Below are 21,660 nucleotides of genomic sequence, written 5' to 3' on the forward strand. Positions count from 1 at the left end.
TCGATGTGCTTGTGAATGTTTCATCCTAGTGATGCGCAGCTATATAACGAATATTGAATAGAACTTGCACAATATTCAATTGCGTGCCCAATTTCAGATGTTGATCTGCTGAAAATCCGCAATGAAACAATGTTGGGCAGCATAACTAAACAAATCCCATGCTAGCAAGTTTAATAATAAGCTAGCTACATAAAAACAGTAGTCTTACACAATATTAAGACGAATCTTGCTTAGCGCTATCTTACATCTGACAACGGCCGAGGCACTATCAAGGGTGCAAACATGTTCTCTAACTCAGCTGCAAAATATGAATCAGACAACAAATACTTATAAATTATATTTAAGAACAGCGACCTGACAAACACAACACTGCTCCTCATTCATAGTGTAGTTCGTACCCGCTAGGATTCTTCACATCTGAAACAAAGCAGTAGCATATTTATTAAACACATGCGGGAAAAAGGTTATGTTTGAATAAAGCAGGGAACGTGCTATTAACAGCATCCGGTGTTTTCCTTCAGTTTTAGATCTTAGGGTTAAGATTCAATGAGCCAACCAAGATACAGTGCGCTAATTGTCGAAGTCCCAAAATTGGCCATCAGCATACGGCGCTTTGTTGCATGAGAGGTTTTGAAGAGGCAAATACAGCCGCACAAGGCCAGGTCAAGCCTTCTTTTCTTACTAAAGCTTGGATGCAGCCTGTCCTTTAACCTTACAAAAAAAAAAGTTGCTTTGTATCAAGGCTATCACTTCTACTCCCTCTGTTAGTCAAACTTCTTTTACTTTTGACCAAATCTACAACATCAGTTTCATTAAATCCACCACGAAATGTCTTGATAGTGCATTTATTTGGTATTGTAGACAAAACTATAAACTTGGTCAAAGAAAAGTTTGACTTGCGACTACATTACAATGCCTTACACCCCATTTGGATGTAGATATTGAAGCTCAGAATTTGGAATTGGTATTGGTGCACCCGAATTCTATTGTTTGGATGGTCTTGGAATTCATGGCTGGAATCTTTCTCCAATACCGTACGGCATTCAGCACACTGCGGCACCACCTCCCGCAATGCCGAGCCATCCCGCTCCGTATTGGGTGGAAATCGCTCTCCCCCTTCTCCCGCATCTCTCCCTCTCCCTGCCCCCCCCCCCCCCCCACCCTCACATATCGCCCTTCTCCGGCGAGTCGATAGTGGCACAGGTGACCTATGCCCCCGACCAAGGCAGCGCGGCCTACCTCCACCACAAACTAGGGCGGTGCGCCTACCTCCACCACAAACCAAGGTGACGCGGGCTACCTCCGCCCAGGCCAGGGCGGCGCGGCAAGGGTGGCACGCGCGTGGCCTTCTCAGCGAGTCAACGGAGGCGCACGCGCGGTCTTCTCCGACGAGGTGGGGGCGCGGCGCAGGTAACTCCCCTCCACAGGGCTGGGCGCCCCTCCGCAAGTGCTGCTCCCCTCCGCCGCCGACTCGAGTGCCCTGGCGTACCCTCCTCTCCGCCACCGGGCCTAGGCACCCCTCCACCTGCGCAACACTCCTCAATTGTACATTAAATGCAAGAATGGCCTTTGGCCTTTGCGCAGCCTCCACAGGGCTGGGCGCCCCTCCACCGGCGCGGCCCCTTCCTCCATAGTGATGCCCTCCGCTCGCCGTGCTGCTCCCCCCGCCGGCACAACACCCTCCTCCACAGCACCACCACTTTCTTCTCCATGGGCAACGGTAGGAGCTCTTTGGCTTGCCGGCGAAGAACGGGCAAAGGGATGGACAGTTTGAGCAGATTCCGATTTCATCCTTTTGCACGTCCAAACTGATCTCGAATTGGATTTCTTCCTACGATTCCACAAGACAATACAGTAGCCATCCAAACAGTTGAATTCGAATTGTGCCCCATTTCAATATCCTAGCTGAATTGGTATTGAACTCAGTCCAATGCCAAGCCCTCCAATATCTACATCCAAACGCACCCTTATATTTTTGGAACAGAGGGACTACCAAAATGATGAAGGTCCAAAACTTTGTATCCATTCTCACCCATGTTTCTCCTAAATGGACTCACCTAGTGCTTACATATATACTTTGTGCTTTTTTCAATCTAGACAGTGAAGACAAATGAGATACTCACATAATTCAGAGAGGCACAGCTCTGTAAGTCACAGGATTTTACCACATAGTAAAATCTGAGTTGTCATTTGTGCTTGGATCCAGCCACTCAACCTCAGGTACAGGCCAGCTGTAATTGGAGAAACTTGATGAAAACAGACACAAAAATTTCAATTTAGTAGTTACGGTGTGTCAGGAAGAACCTGTTTTGCTTGATCATAGTGACCTCCTCACCATTAAGAGTGACAACAAATCCAGAGCAATCACTTGGCCTGAGAACATAAACCTATTCCCGAGTGCAACAGTATAGATATAAATGGGCAATTAATGCATGGATATCGAAGCATCCCAACTGCATAACACAAGTACTGCAACATACCTCGAAAACCAATCCTTCAGAACATTTTAAAGCACACTCTGCCTTGTCCAAAATCAACTCATGAAACTGGCAGGATAAAATTAAATCCATCAAGCGCTAATTAAGTCAAAATATGCCATGCTTACAAAGGGCTATGTTGGAATAATGAATCTACACACAGAGACACACCATTTACGGGATGCATACTTTTTGTACCTTACAGTATAAGTGTGCAAACCTGACACTACCAAACACCAGCTTACCAAGTTTAGGATACTTGTAAGATTCCTAAGAAACATAGCAACATTGAGTGCAATGCTTGTATGATAAATACTGATCTTGAGATTTAAAAAGCACTACTCACACACATAAGGGCGGTATCACCAACAATATTGTCAATTACTAGTTATAAAAATTGTCCATTTCATCTGCATATAACACAATAGATAACCCGACTATCTATAGCATGCTCTTGTAATTTAATATGGATCCACATGTAATAGCCTAATAGGGGTATTAAATCTGCATGTTGTTAACATCGACTACTTGTTAGTAGCTAGCAATCTTCTCTCTTTATTTTTCCTACGAGTGGGACAAACGATGACATGGATCAACCTATACCTAGCTGAGCATACCTTGTTGGAGACACCCTGATGTGTATGCAAAGAATAATTTAATAGTGGAATTCAAATTATGCACCCAGGAAAAAAAAATCTAACTTTATTGTTCCCCTACACACATATCCATCGTATTTGCATAATATACAAAAACGATTGGAACATGGAGTTCATCATTTTGTGGAGCTTCATATGAATAAATCAGATCCTCAATACAAGCTAGATAATTCAAGATTTCTTTATTATAGAGTAATAAATTTAATAAAACCTTAAATTTTATGGCCCTAGTGTCACAAAACCCCAAGTACTACCGTATGTATCACTAAACCCCAAGATTTACCTTGTAAAAAAACCCCAAGATTTATGGAACTAGTGTTTCCCAAAACCCCACATTATATTTTTCCTGGAATCTGACATGTGGGTCTAAAATACAGAATGACATGGTGCTCATGATGAATCCATTTGTGGTGCTCGCCTAATTGATCATAAGCGCAGTATCATCCCATACTTTAGATCCACATGTCGGAATTTGAGATGAAATGTAAAAGGGTGGAGTTTTGTGAAATGGTAGTACAATAAAACCTGGGTTTAAGTGGCACGCTCCGTATAACCTGGGTCCTGTGACAATATGGCCACAAAACCCTAGGTTTTATGAAATTTACTCTTCTTTTATACTTTCTAAAAGAAGTGATGGCTCATCTCAAGTGTAGAGAACCATTTCTTCTTCTTTGAATCTCGTGCTCTTTTCCTAACGATAAGGAGACATCTTAAAAACTAGTATAGCAATTTTGTAGCAAAACACTACATGAAAGTTCCATTTCACAGCATAGTGGGTAATTCTTCTAGTGACAAGGTCCTGATTTAGCATTAGAAGTTCAGAACCAAAACTAGTGGGAAATAGGCAGTAATGTGAAGAATAATATTTCAATCAGTAGTTATGTTGTTGTTTTTTGCAAGTTACTAATCATTCAGTGACAAGTTCCTATCCTGCCATCAGAACCAAAACTTGTGGGCAGTAGGCAGTAAGGTGACAAATTAATCAATTATGATTTATTTCTTTTTTGCAAGCAAACTATTTTCTTCAATTTTAACATAGTACAATTTTCCTTGGTATAGTTCATTTTTGGCTTGCAACAACATGCTGTAAAAAGCAAACCAGCGGTTTAGCTTCAGAAATGCAGAATGAACAAGCCATCAATCTATCAAACTATATCCAGAATACTCCAAAATAAGCTGCACTAGGTCTACTTATTCCCTGAGATATCAAATAATACTACATGGTCAGCAAATGCAAAAAATAATACAGTTAGTTCAATTTAAAATTAAGATCTACAAGTTTGCAACAGATACTATTATATAAAAGCCACATGCACTACACAACAATTGCCACTGGACTAGGGTTATTTATTCTGGTACATCCTGTTGTCCGGCCACAATCTTGCAATCTAGAAACAGCTTAACTTCGCATCATGGAACATGCTATTCACTTGTTTGCCAAATCAATATATGCCCCTGTTCAAACATCCAGGTGCTCTTACAAAATCATCATTTCTATAAAATGAAAAAAGAGGTATTCCTAACAATGAAAGCATGGGCAAACACAGCAAGTTTGAAAGTTACAGAGGCCTGCAGTCTGCCTTATATATTTTGCTTCGTGTGAAATATTGAAATGTCATGGTTTAGCCATAAATCAAAATGAGTGCAAGCCTGATTTTGCAGGATAACTTTGAAAAAAATTAAAATTCCCCGAAAACAAACTTCAGAAAATAAACCAAACCTCTTGTGCATTCGACAGGGCAACTCCATCAAGCGTTGAAATAAGATCACCAACTTTGATTCCAGAAATTGCTGCTGGAGATCCCTCGGAAACCTACCAAGAAAATTATTGGGTTAAATGCTAACAGAAACAATATAAATCGTGTTGCTTTAGTATTTACTCTCAAAAGGTCACTCATTTTTCAAAAAATACCCGCAATTGTCCTATTTGTGTTTGCACTCAAGCAATTGATAACCCAATTTCCAGCTGCATATAAAAACTAATACGGATACCTAGTTTTGTTGTCCAAACAAAATTCTGGAAGTTATAATAAACCAATATAGCTTACAAATATTTAACCGATTGATTAAATATTTGGACAATTGAAATACAGAGGATTTGGAAAAAAACGATCATGCTTCATGTGGAAACCAAAAGAAGTTTAAATGGTTCTCCAGTCTGCACAGTCATACTCAGATGGAAACCAGAGCTTCCAGCATCAGATTCAGATTATCCCTGCTGGAGAACAGAAAGATTTTTGCCAGGTTACCACTTCACCAGACAGCTAGCAAGTATTACAATACCAAGACTTGTCCAAAAAAGAAAAAATCAATTCAAAATCAATATCAAGTCAGTTTCTACCCAATTTCTCACCAAATCCATGGTAAGTGCGTGGCTACTCCCAATGCATTGTCTCAAATCATTTTCTCCAAAGCTACCATGTCATAGAAATACAAGTACAATATACACTCCAAAATCATAGTGTCTTGATGTTGTTTCTTAGACTCACAGGCCAATTAATTGTTGTTCAATGTCACGTCTATGAAGATGGACCCAAAACACGTATCATATGAAACAACAACACCCTAATGCTATTGTGTGGTTTCCAGTGGTCAGGTTTTGTGCCCAAGCTGTTGCTCATGTCGCACCTAATTAATGTGTATCATACTTCCCATTAGGAGTAGCCTTATACATCCATATCAAATGTATTAAAAATCTTTTAGCTTGCTGTCATGTTTATACTTCTATGGTGGTAAGAGAAAATGATAGTGATAGGCAGGCCTCAGCATCCATAACATTGGTTTATCTGATGCTATACATGCATTACTGGATGGCGATTATCACAAATACAAAAGATTCACAACAGTTACCCTGGGAGTACTTATGCATCACAGCCTCAGCCAGAACTGCATTGTCCTTTTATCTTCAGCTCAAGCACATAAATAAATTGCAACAGTAAATGAGACTAAGTAATCCTAACAAATGGGCACAATCACTTTGTAGATAGTCTAGGAGCCTTAAGATACTCTGTAGTGTATCAAACTTCTGGCATTTCCATTTGCATAATGGAAATGGTGTCGAGCCTCGTCTCGAAAAGAACAATGGGCACGATCACCCTTGTCAGGCCTGAATGCAGGTGTGCCTATTCTTCTCCACAAAGTCACGGGTTATCAAATTTGGAGAATAGAAAAGAAGAAACAATACTGCAGGTTTTGGGAAATACAGCCATTAGATATTTTATTATATTTATCTAAACCTGTTAGTCCAAATTTCTGATTGCGATTCTTAGTAGTTCTGATTTTACTCATAATGTTTTCCCTAGTAAGATGGGTTTAGATTTAAGAATTATCAAACACAAAAACTGAATCCAATCATAATAGTTAAGCATAACCAGGGTAACCTGGAGCTATTCCTGCCTCAGAAACAGTCCAGCAATCATCATATGAGCAGAAAACAAATGCACAAGAAAATGGATTAGCAACAGAAGAATGGAGAATATTGGAAAAAATCGAATGCATGTAAAAAATATTCACCATCTCCACATAAATGCCATGTGCTTGTGGAAATCTATTGCGTATTTCTTCACAGATACTCAGTTTTTCAGCCCTAAGCGACCCAACCCTGAGGCCAAGCCATGGTTGTACAACTCTCCTGCATAAAATACACAAATTTGACACATGATTAAAAATAAGTAAAATTAGTTCATGTCAACTACATTTACTAATAACAAAACCAGTTAGCCAAATAAAACAATGCAAAATTGCATGGCAGAACATCCAAATAGGTACTTGGATCAGCTAGCTACTTTATGGAAATGAAGCCAGAACCAAGGCTAGCCAATGAGTCTTGGAAACTACTTCCCAGAGAACAGCGAACCAGATTAGTACAATTAAAGGTATTGAAGCTATGCTTGCTGGCTACTAGTGGCTTGGGCAGCTGGTTTCTAGTGAGATTAATAGGATGTAGTTAAAGTGATTGTGTCTACTGTCAGCCCTTTTGCCGGTAGCTGGAAGCTTGGTGAAACCAACTGCGGTTGTTGCTATTTTGCTAAACAGCTTGGGAGTTGTCAGCTTGTTGCATCTTACAAACATAAATTAAAAATAATCATATTTCAGCACGGAGAACAAACTATATCAGGTACTTTTTATTTTTATATGCCCACCAGCTCAGGTGGGGCATCAAGAAGCCATCCTAATCTGGATTGACAGTGACAAACCAATTTAAGAACTTGTTATGTGTTTTTGTTTCTTTTGTCTCGTTTTGCACTTATTGCTGTACTATTTAGTTACTTGATGACAACTCAGAAGTTTGCATGCAATACAAATATACAATCCACAGATTACACGCAATCTATTCCTCTTACAGCAAGTTTAGCATATTTTGAATCTACAAATTCATTATCAACTACTATTAAGCTTTAGTGATGCTTCTTGCGGAATCATAATGCATCCATAATTTAATTAACACAACAGCTGATATACGAGATCACAGAAGTCTTCCTGACCCTTTTAATTTAGAAATTGATGTTTTATGACACAAGTAATTTTGAACACTCACTAAATTTGTAACAGGATTCAAGGTTTAAGGCACAAAAAAATTAGAGCTCTCCATTGATTGAGTCGATGAACCTCTCGTATGAAGGTAAATATACATAGAGGTATTGCTTTGCTTGAGGCTGACTTAATGTCTTAGCAACACAGTTTGCTAAAGGAAAGCAATGCCTTACTTCCAGTAAAGTCCATGATATTGCAAATGCAGGCCTTGAAATTGAGGCAAAAACTGCGCACTATCAGATATCAGTAGGAAGTTCAACAGGGTGCATGACTTCAAAGTAGCAGGTAGCAGCACAGCATGTTGTATGTTTTAGTAGAGGCTTGAGTTACCCATTAAGAATGGATAACTTGGGAAGGAAAGATTTAGAGGGTGACCTTGTTCAGTATCAAGGAGAGGAGAAAAGGTCTCCCCATCGAAAGATGGATGATATTCAACAACAGGATTTTGGGGTAAGCTGTGAGCGTCTACAATATCAAGGATGAACATAAGAACTTTTTGCCAAAGAATGGATGACTTCCAAAACCAGTTTGGAGACTTAACTGCTACAAATTCATCATGGTGAACCTATTGATGTTTCAGATAATGATGATAAACAAGCTCAGCAAAGTGATGCATACAACTTCCAAGATCTGAGGCTGTTGGATCAAATAGAGGAAGACCCAAGAAAAAGAAATGGTACAAAACAAGTGCCACATAGCAAAAACTTTATATGCATATCTTAGTTTTTTTTTAAAAAAAGAGAACATGCACTTGACTGTCCGGTGCTAATAGAAGTCAGCACGAAAGAACAAACTAAAAATCAAGTAAAAATATTCAATATCAAGATGCTTATAATTATTGCATGCTATGGATGTGCAGACGAAATCCTTGTCTCCAATGTTTCAAGGATGCGATAAATCAAGAGATGGATGTTTATGGGCTACAAAATCAAGGCTCTGTCATGTGTGATTGAAGAAGTTAAAAGCATGGAACTTAACTGACTATATGTAAACTATGTTATGTTTGTACTTATTCAAGTTTCAGTATCTCAGTTTCAAAATTGCTTGTTTTGAGTAACTGACAAGATTTTGCAAAGTTTAGTTTCTCAAATCAGGGGCTGCAGTCCAAGTCACTAATCAAATGTGTTTCGATTTGAAATAACAGTCCTGTATGCTCATCGATGTACTGTTAATTGCAAAACAGGGAGCAGAGGCTCAATTCAGTCTTGGTGGTGTATTCACAAATGACACATTTTTTTGTGAACCTTAAAGTCATATGTAACTTTTGAAATTTCACACAGCCGAATCCAATTCTGATTTCTCCCAGAATGAACAGCTAACTCATGTACTATCGTGTGCAATTTAGAAAGAATTTGCAAACTACTGAAATTATTTGCGGTTATGAGGTGTGGAACATATCACATGTACTGTGTACCTACCACATTCATCTCAGTTACTTGCCTATCCAACACCTCCCTGTAGCTATTACAAGGGGAATACACTAAGGATTTCTTGTGTCCAACAAATTACAGGCCTCAACTGCATCCCCATACAGAGGGAAAATTATAAATATCTTCCAAGTAGACCACAAATTCATGCACCCTGCTTGGATAAAGACCAGGGCACCAAAACTGCAGGGGAACTGGATCTAGTTCACCACTTTGAAGTGTTGTTGTTGTTTGAAAATTGAAGTTTGGGAGATAATCTAAGGGCAACTATAAGCCTGCCTGTTTTTTTTTAAGCAATCGGATGCACAGAAACAGAGGTTTCAAGAAAACTGCAGCACTGCTAGATCATGGACAGTAGAAAGGAAAGCAAGGAGCTCACATGTAGAAAAGATAACTAGCGAGGACAAAAAGGATATTGAAGGACAAATTCATGATTGTGATGGAGTAACAGGCAGGCAGAACTGTACTGAAACTGCCAGGTCATGAACCTGCCCAACCATCTAGTTCACAAGTTTAATAATCCAATCGGTGGTCCCTCAGTCTAAGTGTTGATTCTAAGGAGATAACAATTTAGTGTAACAGTTGTTGTTAACATCCTTGTAAAAAATAGCGCTTATAGATGATTGACATAAGAACCTTGGACAGTCAGCTGGGTCGTTATCCACTGCAGCATCAGTGGAGGCTTTGCAGTCTGTATACCACCTTAACCTGAGCCCTCAAAAAGAAAAGGTTCCCTCATTTTTAAGATGGTAGATGGTATTCCACCCATGACTTGTTGAATGTTGATTGATTCAACACGGGCAGTTTAATGCAAGCCAGTCAATCATCATCATTCTACCATTTTGCTAGTCCACGTCCTTATTCTTGACAGCATGTGGTGTCCCTCAGATAGGATCTGAGCTGGACCAGTATTTGCTTTTGATGTTTCTGGATAAACCACCAGTCCGGTTACTATGGGCAAAACTGGTCCTTAAAACATCTGCATTACAAATTACATAAAGCTGCCAAGAAAACCTATTGTGCTAATTTACCTACAAACTGGTGCCCTTATGGGAACTCTATGGTTATGGATTTTTAAATTTTAAGTGCTGTTAAAAAGAAAAGGTACTACACATTTCTTTAAATAGAACAAGACAAAACATGTAACCATGCTAGTTTTAGCTGCTTCCAATCATTTCAACCATATAGTTAGCAATTCAAGAACCAACTAAACAAGTCACCAACACATCATCCTTTCAATAATTAAGAGTCCACACCCAATCTCTAACAAACTGTAGTTGAAATAGAGAAGCATGCAATCACAAGTGAATTATACCACAAGTGTATAAAGAAGGAAATGAACACGTACCCAAATATCTCAAAGTGCTTCAAACATTTCAGAAGTATACTGACTGGCATGAAAGGTGTTTCATCCTTAGCATAAAAGTTCATGCCAACGAAGTTTCCACTCGAATCAATTAGGGGACCACCAATCCCAGCCTAGCACAACATTAAAGTGTTAGTGAACAAGTATTGCTTTAAACAATCCATCTATACCACAGTATGAATGCAGTTCCATAAGAACATGTGAAAAGTTTTAATTCAAACTAACCACATCCTAGTCTTGTCAGATTGGTAGTTCTACTTAATTAATGCTTCCACCATAGTTAGAAGATGAGACAAAGGAAATACCTTTGTGATCTTACAAGTGGAGATCATAAGTTCTTGGCTATCAAGTCTGCTAGTTTTATGCAGTAGTGTCCCACCTGAAGCCATTAGTTCTCCGGATTCATAACCACGTCCAATAGCTACCAGATTAGCTTGAAACAACTCAGAATTAAATTGGACACCATTATGAACGTGAGCTGCATGAAATTCCGGGAAAGACTTGGTCTTGACAACAGCAATATTATATTTATAATCATATTTCCATAACTTCCCTACAACTAACTTGCCACTGGGCAGGCGCACCTTAATCTGCAACAAAATGACAATTATATAACACTGATCAAGCAAAACTCCTAAAGAAACAATGGTAGAATACAAATGACTAGCAGAACTAACCTTCAACTTATTAACAAACTTAGCTTTATCTCCAAGGCATCTAACCAAGCTAGCAGAAGTTAGAATACTCATTTCAGATGGCATGTGTCCAAAAATAATACCAGTGCATACAAAATGCCTCACACTCCCTACATAACACAAGGATTTTAGATATTGATTAGGGTCACCTTACAAAAGTACGGAATTCCCTTAAAGAGATAATTGTAGTATTAGTTCATTACCCTTAAATGAAGCAAGGGAGACAACTGACTTAGAAATGCTTGAAGCAAGTAATTTAACCCTAGCATGTTCTTCATTGTTGCCATCCAAGTCACCAAAATGCTCTTCAAATGTATTCACCAATCGCATGCCCACTACTTAGAAAAAGATAACAGTATGGCATACCAATGTGATAGAATAAATCTTAGTAAACATGTCGAAATAATGAGGAAGGGTGTGCCGTCAGGTCAGTAAAATGGAAGATAGAAACTTGCCAGAATGTTCAGATGGTATAGGATAGCCACGGGGAAGGTGCACCTTGCGTAATGCACTCGTGAGGTCTGGTGCAATAGGGCGAAAAACGAAAAAGGTTACATGATTAGAACGGATGCCATATGCAGGAACAATGATGAAAAATGTGCCATGACCATGAATAATAAAGTGTAAATTGTGAATAGTGAATAATATTAACACAATATTGAACACTCCATGGACTGTGAAGCATTGGCAAGTGATTGCACTATGTTAACCTTCTCGCTTGAAGTTAAACCGAGACGGAGTCCTCCACCTCTTACGCATTGTAGATATTGATGAAGTCTTCTTCCTCTTTTGAATGCTTGCTTTTTCCCTTCCTCCTATCCTTCCACAGCCTTAATCCTCTCTCAGCATCTTCCAAACCAGGAGTGGATGAGAGCCCACATCATTGAGTTATGTTAAAAGTAGGCAGTGACAAAAGCTACCTGAAAATAGTAGGGAAGTACTAGCTTCAATGCACACACAATGGTTCACTAAGGCGGTGTATTTACCCTAACCCCCAATTTCAACTTGCCATTCAATACTTAACGAATATGTTTTAACCAACAGAAGCTCTAATGGCATAATATTACCAAATAATTAGAATAAGCCATGTGCATTTCAATAGTACACATGCCATAGTGAAGGATTGGTAGGTGCATTTTAAATTTTATTAAATGGAATTGCCTTCACTCTATAAATATGTGGAGAAGCATAGCCTAGAGTATAAAAGGAAAAATTCTATATATAAAACCTTTACTAGAAGCTATGCACTTATAGAGGAGCCTAGTACCTAAAAGGATAGTTCTCTTAATTTTATGATGGGCTTATATTCAAAACTGTAGGTTGTATTTTCTGCCCATTCAATGCTTGCTTAATATCATAAAGCAGTAGAGATGATGTAGCGCTTTTATAAAAACTTCTTGTGAACTCTATTTTAGCAGAATATAAAGATACGCTTTCACAAGACAACAAGCATGCAAATATAGGATGCATTATGGTGACCAATTACACCACTGAGATTTAAGTTCGCGGTAAGTGTCATCACAAGTTCACAGCTTGTGTAAACAAGCACCACTTGGCCCCCTTCATATAGAGGGAAAAAAAAGAGTAGCACGCCAAAGGCACCATAATCTTGTAAAAAGCCATACTTCCAAGCTACAATAGGTGAAGAGCAGAGCAGAAAAGCAAGCAAGCATAAGCAAATGTACAGGCGGAGCCGACATGACAAACTACCTCAGATGGTTTTTAGCCTCCTAGGCACACAGTAATGGGAACAGATATATAATCATCAATCATGAACCAATCAACAGCACGAACAACCAAAAGATTCAGAGCCACTGTAACCTCCCCAAGCGTCCAAGTGGATTATGCCGGACTAAAATATAGCGGCAACCAATGCTCATGGGGGACAAAGTTGCCTTAACGCTTAGGCGAAATGTGAGCGGCCAGCCAGGCGTCTAGGAACCAACTACGGAACGCCAATTGCCGGGGTGATGATCCGTCCACAAGTGGCCGGGTACGAGCAAATCAATAGATATAGATCCATAATGACAACTATTCCCCCAAAAAAAAAATACCTGCTCCCGCTGCTGCCTGCCTAGCCTTGCCGCCCGATCGCTGGTAGCACCCATGCGTCCGCCTCCGCCTCCGCACCACACCCACTCCCTGACTTTCCACGGCTACGCCGGCCGCTGCACCCTAGGGATTCCGAGGATTTGGGGCGGGTGATTGAGAGGGTGGTCTTTTCTTTATTATATATAATATTATATACTCCGTATCTTAGAAGGTGATCGAGTGCCCGTGTGCCAGATCCAGATTCGCCGAGGAAGAGGCCTTGCGAGAGCGAAACATGGAGGGCCAGATTTCTTCCACTGACTTATTTTTAGCACTCGTCACATCGAATGTTTAGATACTAATTAGGAGTATTAAACGTAGACTATTTACAAAACCCATTATATAAGACAAATTTAAACGGCGAGATGAATCTATTAAGCCTAATTAGTTCATGATTTGACAATGTGTTGCTACAGTAAACATTTGCTAATGATAGATTAATTAGGTTTAATTAGGCTTAATAGATTCGTCTCGCCGTTTAGATTCGTCTTATGTAATGGGTTTTGTAAATAGTCTACGTTTAATACTCCTAATTAGTATCTAAACATTTGATGTGACACGTGCTAAAAATAAGTCAGTGGAAGAAAACGCCCCCTGAGACGTGGGCTAGCAATCTGTCATTTGAGCAGTCCATCAAGAAGTGACAGCAATTTTACCTTGCTCTTGGGGGGACAGTGACACAGATGAAGGCTCGAGGGAGGGCGTTGTGGCGGAACCGTCCAACTTAAACTGGTTTAAATGCGCCTAATTACTGCCGACGCAGCAATTATCCGAAACGCACTTAAAACAGTATAAATCCGGTCGTCCGTCGAGTGTCCTTAGGACTCCTCGAAGAATCCATGTTGTATTTCATAGCCATACATCCTGATAGTATCCGCGATGGGATAACATCAACAAACATTACATTTTTACATACATATAGAAGGTACGAGTTATTACAGAACATAGATTGAAGCAAAATTAGCAGTGCAGTGTTAGACAGCGTTCTAAGATTTAAACATAAACAGTTCAGGAGGAGATGAGCATTTAAAACTTCTTCTCTAAGGGTATTGTGAGACTCATAACAATACCCTAGGGCTTCGGGGTTTCCTCCTCTGTAGCCTCCTGCGGAGCTTTTGAAAGATAGCCATAAGGGAAAACCCTGAGTACGGGGTACTCAGCAAGTCTTACCCGACTAACCAATATAATAGTTTTCTTGGGATGTATATGATAGCTTTTTGGTGTATTTGGCTGATGCAACTTTTGCCGAAAAGCTTACTACAAGTGATGCCTTAGTTTTATCTTTTATTTGGGTTAAGTCATTACCTAACCATTCTAAATGATGAGCAGAAAGTAAAAGCAATCATAGATATTAAGTCATACATCAAATATTAACAGAAAGATATATATTGCATGAATTGATACTACGATGCTCAACAGTGATCAAGTGCATTCATAACCGAGAATTGCGGCGATCCGGATCCATTTACATCCTGCAGGAGAGTACCTTGATCACCAGCTTTATACGACTGTCCAGGTCGTACATAACAACCTCTCGATTAGCAAAATCAATGATTAGGAATACGACTACCCAGACCCAGGGATGCACCCCCACATGGGACCCCACGTCTGGTCCAATCACCATGTGAGTTTCAGGCTACAACCCTGCCAATCTCCAGCACGTCAAGCGCGGGTACGAAGTATTCCCGATCATAGAGTTTACTAACCTACTGGGCTTTACTGGTCCCATACCTAGTAAGTGATCAGCTGCTTATCACTTGATCAAAGGTTAAGACAACGAATCGGGCCTTAACTAAATTAATCTAGCAGACAGAACTATATCTCTAGCTTCTGTCCGCTTTCAACTTTCCAAGTTATTTCCATAAGCAACATGTATGACTCAAACGTCTTTCCTTAATGTTGGTAAACCAAGTATGTAAGCAAGTAAGCAATTCTAGACTTGGGTATCTTCTAAGGTTTGGAACAAGTGGCAAAGATGTCCTTAAAACAAGGCATGATCATACACAAGAATAGGTTTCAAGCAACTCCTAGACTTAGTGCATACATATAGCAAATAACCGATAATTGGACACATGAAATAACGACTCCAAAATAGATAGGTATAAATGCACCGGGGCTTACCTTGATCGCTTAAAAAGTTAGTATTCTCTGACGGGTTGGCTTCACAGGGGACTAATTCAAAAACTTCTTCGAACTCCGAAGGTCCTTCTGAAAATTCCAAATATTCTCCTTCTGGTGCTTCGGGATCTATAGCACAATATATGCAGGGGTTAGGAATGCAAATTTTTGAATAAAAGACTATACAACTTTCCTTCATGATAAAGTTGCAAGCCAATAAGGACTATACAAATTATCATGATAAAGTTGCAAGTCAACACACAAAACCCTAAAAAGATTAGCCCTCAATTTTATTTTCTTATTTAACCCTTCTTAAGGCTTTTTCTTTTATCTTTAGGAAAAGTTATAATTAATTTCTAACTTGAAACCTAATTTACTATGAGTTAAGAATAATTTGTGATTAAGAAAAAGGTTATTTCATATTTTATACATTTTATAAATATTAGGTATTTATTTAATTACCTTAAAAGGAAGGCATTAAATAAATACCCGAATTTTTATTATTTTTCTAGGGTGTAAAAATTTTAATGCATAAAGGAAAATAAAACAAGCCTAACAAAATTGGTTCACTAATTTTGGACACTCCTAGAAATTTCTGTGATTTAAATGGTGTAAATCGGATTTAAACTAATTACTTTCTAAAGGAAATCTAATTTTCCCGAAAAACACCCCGAAAAACTTTTCTCACTCAGCTCGACGCTACCCTCTCTCACGCGCACTGGGCCCCACGGCGCGGACCCACCTATTCTACTGTTCCACTTACCCGCCGGCCCCTTTCTCCCCCTGACGGGCCCCGTGGGCCGATTCTTCCCTTCCTCGGTCCTCTTCTGGCCCAACGGCCCTTTTTCTTTTTCTCTTTTCTCGCGAGCGCGGCCTGCTTTCCATTGGGCCTCCGGCCCCTTTCTCTTTTACGGTCGACCGCGCACGCGTTTCTGGGCTTCAAGGCCGCGGCCCAACAGACGGCCGCGCCCCGGCCTCTTTCTCCTCTCCTCCTTTCTCTCTCTCTGCCGCGCGGGCCCGAGTTCCAGGCTCTTCTTCTTCCTCCCGCCAAAACGCGCGCGCGCGACAGGGGGCGGCGCGACTCGCCGGCCGGCGCCCCACCGGCGGCGAAGCTAGGTCAGAACAGCATCCCTATGCCTTCTCGTACCCGTGCGCGGCAACAGCTTCTCGGGAGATGGCCGGAGCCACTCCCTCCACGGCGGCGGGCGGCGACACCTTCGGCCGGTCACGGCTACTCACGACGGCGGCACAAACTACTCGAACAACTACTCTTACACCATCCTAGTACCCTAAGGACTTGCCTACGACTACTTAAGGAGGAAGGGAAACAGCGCAGGGTAGTGCTCACCGTGAGCGGAAGGCGCGGCGACGGCGGACAGAAGCGGCGGTGGTTCAAGGCGTGCCGGCGAAGAAGCTGGGCAACAAGCTGCTAGGGTTGCTGGTGGGGTGTAGGCGGAGGTGTGGACGGAAGGAATCGACGGGAGGTGCGGTGTGGCGGTGGAATTTTGCTCGGCGGCGGCGGCTCGGACAAAGGAAGCGGCGGCGGTAAAAAAAAAGGCAGCGGTAGAAACGGCGGCGTGGGAGCGGTAAATATACAAACAACTTACCGTGCGCATGGCTGCCATTGTGGTCTACCCATAGGCTTATGTGGTGAGGAGGTGGCCTAGTCGTCGCGCTGGCGAGCGACCGACGATGGCGGCGGCGACACATCCTGCTGCTCTGTCATCGCCTCTCCCCCTTTTCTTTTGACGCCCAAAACTTCAGAGTACTCCCACGGCCGATTTCCAATCCAACGGTCCCCAAGTGCCTTAATAGAAGTTGGAGATAAACTCGAACCCTCCACTTTTTATTTTGGCTCTGACCCGAGATAAGTATCAAACATGGCTGAATTTTGAATTGTTTCCCGTGTTCATCTGAATGTATCTGAAATTGGCATTCAGTTCGTCAGTTAACCGATAGTGCTACTTGCTTCACTTTGGGATTGAGTTTAGTGATCCAATTCCTCTCCTTTCAGTCCAACTCCTTCCCAATTGTGTTCTACAACATCCCAAGGTTCCATTTTGCTCAAGAACGACTACTCTTTTTGATCTACATTGCTCTGAATTCAAGTCCAAAGTTGACTCTATGCTGCTGGTTTCAGACTTAACCATTTTCAGTGATGTCAACTGTGACAATGTGCTGACTTTGAGCTCAATTTCGAAATTGTTCCCTTCCATGTTCCTGGCCAACAACACCCAATTCTAAGAGTCCAAAGTACATACTTTGACATGGTGTAGTTGTTTTGATTCACTTATTCGAAAAATTCACCAGAAATCGATTTTGAAAAGAGACTCTGCTGCTGTTTTTCTGAATTTCTATTTTCGGACGGTAAACAGTAAATTCAATTTTCCTTTTTCTTCCTTTGATTTCTCTGAGATATTTAGCACCATTTCTGTTCCAAATTCTTGATCCCTAAGTTCTAGTCACTCTTACACTTTGTATTCTATATTTTTGCTGAATTTTTCTGAATTTCAAATTCAAAATTCAAATTTCGGCCAAATTTGACCCGAATTTGATTTTTGGCCAATTTCTTTTCCTTTTCTTCTTGAATTGCTTCCAATTTACAATTTATCAAAGTCACTTTAAATGACTAAAATGGCAGCTGTTACAGGCGTCGCCTTGGAGGAGCTCGGTGTTGTTGGGATACGAGGTAGGCTACACTAGCGCAAATCAAAAAATTTCTACCGCGTAAATCAGGAAAACTGCCGTATAAGGATCACGGGATTATCACTCGACGCACTACTGGTGCGGAAGATGTAGATTCGCGTCGATGCAGCGAAGTCGATCAACGTAGTCGTACGTAGTCGATCAACGTAGTCCTACGTAGTCGATCACGTCGACGTCCAGCAGCTCCTTAGCAGCTCGTCCACGTGCAGCAAGATCGCCCTCGTGCCACGGCTTGTCGTCGGCTCGTCGTGGCTCGTCGGTGGCTCGTCGGCGGCTCGTCGTGGCTCGTCCAAGTGCTGCAGGCGCAACACCTCCAAGGTATCCACACGTGCAGGGAGGAAGCGTCGCAAGCTGGACTGCTAGATCCGTGAGATGCAACAGGCGAGGGTGTGGGAGGCGCAGCAGATGTGTTTCGCCAAAAAGGTGTAAACCCTAGGGCGCCCCCACCCCTCTATTTATAGAGGTTCCCTCTGGGTCCGAGGCCCATTCGTACTTCTAAACCTAATCCAACTCGGATCACATCCGAATTGGGCTTCCAGCCCCTTAAGTGTGTGACCCTATGGGTTCGGATACATATAGACATGGCCCGAGTACTCCTACTCGGCCCAATAGTCGGTAGCGGCCTCTAGCAAGATGTGCCAACTCCTATATGCACACGAAGATCATATCAGACGAACCATCACAACATTATATACATGCTATTCCCTTTGCCTCATGATATTTGGTCTAGCTTCAAGCCGACCGCTCTTTCTCGATCCTGTGATTCGGAATCCCTTTGTAGGTCAACTCTTAACCTTACGTAGTATGGCCATGCATTTTCGGATCCGATCACTCGAGGGGCCCAGAGATATCACTCTCAATCAGAGAGGGGCAAATCCCATCTTGATTGACCATGTCTCACAGCATGCTTCTTGACAAACCCAAAAGCTACCTTTATAACTACCCTGTTACGGCGTAGCGTTTGATAGCCCCTAAGTAGGTCGATCCACATCTTGAATACATGCGACAATCTCAGGTCTAAGGACAAAGCGTATATGTTGTTTAAGGAGAGAACTACTTCTCGTGTTGGGTCAGTCCTAGCACATGTCTCCACATGTGCCCACATTATTAGTTCAACATCTCCATGTCCATGACTTGTGAAACATAGTCATCAACTAATACATGTGCTAGTCTAATATTCATGTGTGTCCTCACATGAACTCCGAGAACTCCGACTAGGGACAACTTTAGAATAACCATACAAGTAAAGAGTTTCACACACAATTCACATAATTGCAAAATCAATTCAAGTAGCATTTAATGGATATTCAAGGAACACAACATAAATAATGGATACAAATGGAATATCATCATCTCTATAATTGCCTCTAGGGCATACCTCCAACAGGTGTGACCTTCAGGCGAGCAGGAGGCTGGACGGGCAGGTAGGCTGGGATCTGGGCAGGAAGGCGAGCGGAGGGCAGTGAGGCGGGTGACGGAGCCGGCGGCAGCGAACTGACGCGCGGGAGGCGGCAGCCGCAGGAGACGCGCGGAGGAGGCGCGGGATTTGGCGGCCGCAGGGGAGGACGCCGGCTCGGGATGAGCGTGGCCTCCCGGCCTAGCGGAGCTCGATTGGAGGCCGGACCGGAGGAGCCCTGCAGCGGCCGCAGACAGCAGGGCGCAGATCTTGGTGGCCCGGCGGAGGGCAGGAGGCAGCGGGCGTCGAGGGAGGCGCGGGAGGTGGCGGCGCCGTCGTAGGCCAGGAGATACTGGGGAAAAGGGGTTCGCTGAAGCGATAGGAGCAACTCAAGTTCCCAAAAAATTCGTCAAAACGACGTATGAAGAGCTTTGCTAAAAACATTCCTCTAAAAATATATCAGCTCGAACGCTAAAAATAAACTCCAATATTTCAAATCAGGTCACGATGGCATGCCTGATTTAGTCACAAAACAGAAGGACCTTGTTATCGCAAACCTCAGCAAAAGGAATATTTCGACACAATTACACGTAGAAATCATCTTGGGCGTCCTCACCTGGTCCTCCCTCCTCATCCGCATCCGCTCCCTCCTCTCATCCCGCTTCCCCTGGCGCCGTCCGGGTCAGCGTCGACGTCGAACAGGGAGCCGTTCTTGGCGCTGCCGGTGGAGCTGTTGTTGCTGCTTCTGCTGTCGCTGTCGCTTCTGCTGGTGCTTTGCTTCCGGGCGCCCTTTCTTGGGATGCGGCCGCCGTAGCAGGTGCCGATGAGGCGGAGGTCGAGGCGGCCCCATCCCTCCTCGTCGGAGAGGTCCCACCCGAAGTGCTCGGCCATCTCCTGGAGCGGCCCATCACCGTCGTCGTAGGCGTAGTCATAGTCGGCGTCGCCGCGGAGGAAACGGTGGGCGTGCTCCCACTCGACGCGGTCGGTCGTCGAGCACGTCGCGCGCGAGGCTCGCCCAGGCGCGGTGTCCCCGTAGTCGTTTACCCTTCTCTTATCTTCTTTATCCTTCTCTTCCCGTTGGCTGGATGCCTGGATGATAGCGAGGTCCCAGCCTTGCAACGGCACCGTCGTCGTCAAGCACAGCCAACAAAGCTTGCCCGCTTCTGCTAGTAGTGATGTCGTGCGACGCTCAAGGCGGTGAGGACGCGTGAACACGGCGGCGGTCAGGAACTCAAAAGGTGCCTAGATTTGCACGAACGGTGGAACAACTCCATATGATGAGGGCCAACGAGAAATCAAATCACGTGGTCAAGGGGTGTTTGGCTCTGGGCTAAACTTTAATCCTATTAAATATAGTCTAATTATAAAACTAATTACATATATGGAGGTTAATTCGTGAGACGAATCTATTAAGCCTAATCAGTCCATGATTTGATAATATGGTGCTACAATAACCATTTGCTAATGATGAATGAATTAGACTTAATAGATTCGTCTCGCGAATTAGCCTAGGAGTTCTGCAATTAGTTTTATAATTAACTCATGTTTAGCCCTCCTAATTACCATCCGAACATTCGATGTGACAAGACTAAAGTTAACCTGATATCCAAACAACCCTAAGCAGATTGGTCCATGGCGTTTAGGAATTAATCGATGGAATAATGGCATAGTTTGGACTGGACGAGCTTGGACGGATCAGCCTTCTGTGATGTCTTGTGGATTTCGGCTGAAACGTTTTCTATCATCAAGTTTTTTTTCATCCTTGTACCTTTGGTCACACATTTTTATCACCTCCTGATTGGCTGGTGGGTCTTTTGTGAGGGTAGAAGTGTGTAACTGTGGGTCCTTTCTTGTAGTATAGATTAATTTTTTAAAGGAAATCAAGAGTATAACTTCATGTTCTTTGTTTGGTGTAGGATTTAGAAATGGGAAATCATTTCTTAAATAATAATTAATGGTGTAGATGTATATATTTTTAAATTTCCACCCTTCGCTGGCATACTCTTAGGCTATTCCCAATGCAAGTTTCATGGAGGTTTGATGCATATTAAATACGGTGACACATCAACATTTCTAATGACATGGCATGTAATTATGAAGAAAGAGAGGGGATGAGTCAATGTCATGTATGGCGATGTGTTATGTAATCTTGGCATGAACAATGTGATGTATGCCAGTATGTTTGTTCACAAAGT

The 21,660-nt window shown here is 42.2% G+C and overlaps 1 protein-coding gene and 1 long non-coding RNA gene across 5 annotated transcripts; both read right to left on the reverse strand.

Moving 5' to 3' along the window:
• Positions 1-122: 122 nt before the first annotated feature.
• On the reverse strand, positions 123-13,435 carry LOC117856812 (putative protease Do-like 14). 4 transcript variants are annotated; one of them, XM_034739224.2, is made up of 13 exons: positions 13,209-13,433; positions 11,865-12,074; positions 11,610-11,675; positions 11,358-11,492; positions 11,137-11,264; positions 10,765-11,049; positions 10,442-10,572; positions 6,647-6,764; positions 4,854-4,946; positions 2,481-2,546; positions 2,305-2,387; positions 2,124-2,231; positions 123-417 (listed from the first exon to the last, which is right to left on the reverse strand). In XM_034739224.2, the coding sequence occupies exons 2-12, from the start codon at positions 11,911-11,913 to the stop codon at positions 2,162-2,164; spliced, it is 1,224 nt and encodes a 407-aa protein (XP_034595115.1). In that variant the 5' UTR covers positions 11,914-12,074; positions 13,209-13,433; the 3' UTR covers positions 123-417; positions 2,124-2,161. The 4 variants fall into 4 exon arrangements, with proteins under 4 accessions (XP_034595115.1, XP_034595116.1, XP_034595119.1 ...); XM_034739225.2 differs by having other exon boundaries at positions 11,865-12,003; positions 13,209-13,432; XM_034739228.2 differs by having other exon boundaries at positions 11,358-11,489; positions 13,209-13,430.
• A 695-nt stretch (positions 13,436-14,130) lies between these two features.
• On the reverse strand, positions 14,131-20,721 carry LOC140222714 (uncharacterized). Its single transcript, XR_011898158.1, has 2 exons — positions 19,448-20,721; positions 14,131-15,492 (listed from the first exon to the last, which is right to left on the reverse strand). It is a non-coding gene; the product is annotated as an uncharacterized lncRNA (long non-coding RNA).
• Between the last annotated feature and the right edge of the window lie 939 nt (positions 20,722-21,660).

Source organism: Setaria viridis, chromosome 5 (genome assembly GCF_005286985.2).
Source record: "Setaria viridis chromosome 5, Setaria_viridis_v4.0, whole genome shotgun sequence".
Classification (NCBI taxonomy): domain Eukaryota; kingdom Viridiplantae; phylum Streptophyta; class Magnoliopsida; order Poales; family Poaceae; genus Setaria; species Setaria viridis.

Bases quoted from the DNA above. Each gene is read 5' to 3' on its own strand.
- LOC117856812 (XM_034739224.2), bottom strand. From the start codon at position 11,913: ATGCGTAAGAGGTGGAGGACTCCGTCTCGGTTTAACTTCAAGCGAGAA. The intron at 11,265-11,357 runs GTAATGAACTAA...TGTGTTATGTAG, and splicing joins CTCCCTTGCTTCATTTAAGG to GGAGTGTGAGGCATTTTGTA. The intron at 2,232-2,304 runs GTTCTTCCTGAC...CTCCAATTACAG, and splicing joins ACTATGATCAAGCAAAACAG to CTGGCCTGTACCTGAGGTTG.